Here is a 3,171-nt window from a genome sequence, read left to right as displayed (position 1 = left end):
GGCAGCAGCTCCGCGTCAACTCTCCCGAGTCACGAAATTTCTTCACCCGAATCCTGTCAGGACCACGTACTTGTGGGTAGATATTCTTCAATTTGTGCTTTTTGCGGTTGCCGTTGATCTCTTCCAATAAGATTTTTTTTTTGGAGGAGACGTCGTTCCCTGCCCGTTGATCACAATCAGAAGGTCGTCGTTTCTTAGGGAACCTGCACCCGAGCGAGCCGCTTCTGGAAGCCTCAACTGGGAAAAAAAAAAAGAAAAAGGAGAGCCTATGCGGCAAGAGACGAAGATCAGTTGCATCAAGTATAACACCGAACAACCTATGGATCAAATCATCGCATGCAACGTACATTAACTGTCACACGTGCAAAGATATTCCCCACAGATGGAGACGGTTGGCGATTCGCGCAACCAGCTGATCTGCAGCCTAAAAAGGAGACCTTCTAGACGGCCTTGCTCGCAAGGATCGGAGGAATGCGCCCGCTTTTAATTCGTACCATCCTTCGCTGTCTCTGCACCCGCCTTCATTTTCACTTTGCCTTTCTTACCCCCAGTTCCTCGTTCTCGGATCAGCCAGATAGAAAATCTACACCGCCATATTCCACGCAGCTGGACTTTATGATTCGTGTCTCCAATTTTAGGACTTCCGCTTTATTTTGGAGCTTATCCGCCTCCGCTTCTTTCTCCGCTCCCCGTTTTAATTCCAGCTTTCAGATTCATAGTAACCTTATCTCCCCCGCGCCCACTCCGCGACCGACACGTGTTGGGACGAGCGGTGGAAGCGCCATCTGGGGAACCTTCTGGAAAAAAAAGGTCCGGGGGGGAGCTTCTCGCGCTTTCCTTCCGTTTCCTCCCTTTTTGGTTGTTTGGATGGCTTTCGGTTCCGCGTCGCCTTCGTGGTTCCCCACTGCCCTCTGTTTCTCTCTTCTCCCATCCTCCTCTTCCTCCCCTCTCCTCTTTTCTTCCCCTCTCCCAACTCCTGCCTTCTAATATAACCCTCGCCGAACCTTCTAGAATCTTCAAATCCCGAAACTACCCCACGCCTTCCCCTCCCCTCTCCAAAAACTTCCTTCTTTAGGAAAATAAATTCATCTTGAGATCTCCGCTATGTTCCCTTTTCCAGGAAGGTTTCAGAAAAGGAGGGTCTAGGCTTGGCTTTAGATCTCGGAAGAGATCGCCAGATCGGCGTTGAGTGGTGATGGCTCCTCCTCCTGCACAGGTGGAGGGTGAACAGCCGACGCCGGCGACGGTGGCGCCGGCGGCGGCGGACGGGCAGAGGTCGATGCCCACGCCATTCCTGACGAAGACGTACCAGCTGGTGGACGATCCGACCACAGACGACGTGATCTCGTGGAACGAGGACGGGAGCACCTTCATCGTCTGGCGACCGGCCGAGTTCGCCCGGGATCTTCTTCCTAAATACTTCAAGCACAACAATTTCTCCAGCTTCGTCCGCCAGCTTAATACCTACGTGAGTTCCATTATTCCATTCCGTTGTTTGGCTTTCTTGCTTTCATCGTTTTTCTTTTTCCTTTTCTTTTCTCCTGATTTTTTTTTTCTTTTTGTGGTTCGGATTGTAGGGATTTCGGAAGATCGTGCCGGATAGATGGGAGTTCGCGAACGAGTGCTTTAAAAGAGGAGAGAAGCGGCTTTTGTGCGACATTCACCGCCGGAAGATCACTCCCGCGCCGGTCCAGGCGGCAATCCCGATGGCGGTCCCGGTAAACCGGGGCGGTTCGCCGGAGAACTCGGGCGACGAGCAGGTCTTCTCCTCGAACTCCTCCCCTGGAGGAGGACAGCAGCCGGCGGCGGTGGGGCGGGCCTTGCCGCCGGGGTGCAGCAGCGCGGCGGAGTTGATGGAAGAGAACGAGCGGCTCCGGAGGGAGAACAAGCAGCTCTCGCACGAGCTCGGGCAGATGAAGAATCTCTGCAACAACATCGTCCTCCTCATGTCCAAATACGCTTCCAGCCAGCAGCAGGGCGGCGCCACCGCCGCCGATCGTGGCGGAGGCGGGTCATCGCTGGAGGTGGCGACGTCGCTGGAGCCGATGCCGGAGAGGTGGTCGCAGGAGGCGTCGGGCCCCTCCCCGAGGCTCTTCGGCGTCCCGATCCGGCTGAAGCGCTCCCGAGGCTCCGATGCCGAAGGGCCGCAGCAGTCAGCCCCTTATGTGAAACCTGAGCCGTTGGATCCGGGAGCCGATCCGCAAGACTTGTCGTCGGACCACCGCGGATCATGGCTCCTTTGCTGCCCTCGTCCGAACCAGCGGGTGTGTGCGACGGATAGCAGGAGCACGTGATCGAAGGTCTCCATTACGTCCTTGGCGGGCCACCTGGCTCAGAAGCCTAGAGAACTTCCTAGAATTTTCTTTCTTTCATGTAGAATCATAATCTGAAAAAAAAAAAAAGAAAAAAAAAACCCGAAAGTGCATCATAAAGTGCCGCTGCTGTCGCGCTAATGGAAGGGTTAAGTGTTAACGCCGTCCTTTTCGCAGCTGATCATTTTTTTATTTTATTTTTTTAACAATGTAGCTGTTCTTGGATTGTCGGCGTCGCTCTCTTCCTTCCCCCATTCCACCCTCTCTCTCTTAGAGGTGATGTATTTTTATCCTATTTCCTTTGTATATGGCACTGAGAATAACGTAGTTGTTTCCGCCGGTCTTATTTTTTATTTTTATTTTTATTTTTGCTAATACGGGTGGATCATACCTGTCGGGTACGAATACACTCAATAAAGTCAAAAAATAGGATACCTCGGAGTGCCAAAGGCAACTCCCCATCTCCAGTCCACAAAGTGTCTCCGGAATGGCGGGCTACAAATGCAGCCACCCAATCCGCAGCCCCATTGGCTTCACGGTAGATATGCTTGGCCTGAAAGGCCCCTCCATCCCTCGCCATAGTCCATATATCACGAAGCAAAGGGTGGTCACTGCCGTCACCCCTAGGACCCTCTCGGATCCAACTGATAGCGGTGGCTAAATCACCCTCTAGGGTGATAGACCTAGCCTGTAACATGCACCGGGCATGTCGCAGGCCTGCCCAGGCAGCGCTCAGCTCCGCGCTCGGAATCGAGGTATCAAATAAGTGACTGCCACCAGCGGCTACAACCCTAGCGAAAGGGTCCCGAATGACGAAACCCGCACCTCCCCTCGTGCCACCATCCAGGACTGACCCGTC

At 53.7% G+C, this 3,171-nt stretch overlaps 1 protein-coding gene across 1 annotated transcript; it reads left to right on the top strand.

The window, feature by feature from the left end:
* Positions 1-1,195: 1,195 nt before the first annotated feature.
* LOC103707697 (heat stress transcription factor B-2b-like) lies at positions 1,196-2,658 on the top strand. Its single transcript, XM_008792285.5, has 2 exons — positions 1,196-1,468; positions 1,578-2,658. The coding sequence occupies exons 1-2, from the start codon at positions 1,196-1,198 to the stop codon at positions 2,292-2,294; spliced, it is 990 nt and encodes a 329-aa protein (XP_008790507.3). The 3' UTR covers positions 2,295-2,658.
* Positions 2,659-3,171: the final 513 nt, after the last annotated feature.

This window comes from Phoenix dactylifera, chromosome 6, assembly GCF_051530095.1.
Source record: "Phoenix dactylifera cultivar Ajwa chromosome 6, Ajwa_hap1_PhDact_Kaust_v1.1, whole genome shotgun sequence".
Lineage (NCBI taxonomy): Eukaryota > Viridiplantae > Streptophyta > Magnoliopsida > Arecales > Arecaceae > Phoenix > Phoenix dactylifera.
Note: the sequence above shows the minus strand (reverse complement) of the source record. Positions and strands in the feature narration are given on the sequence as shown.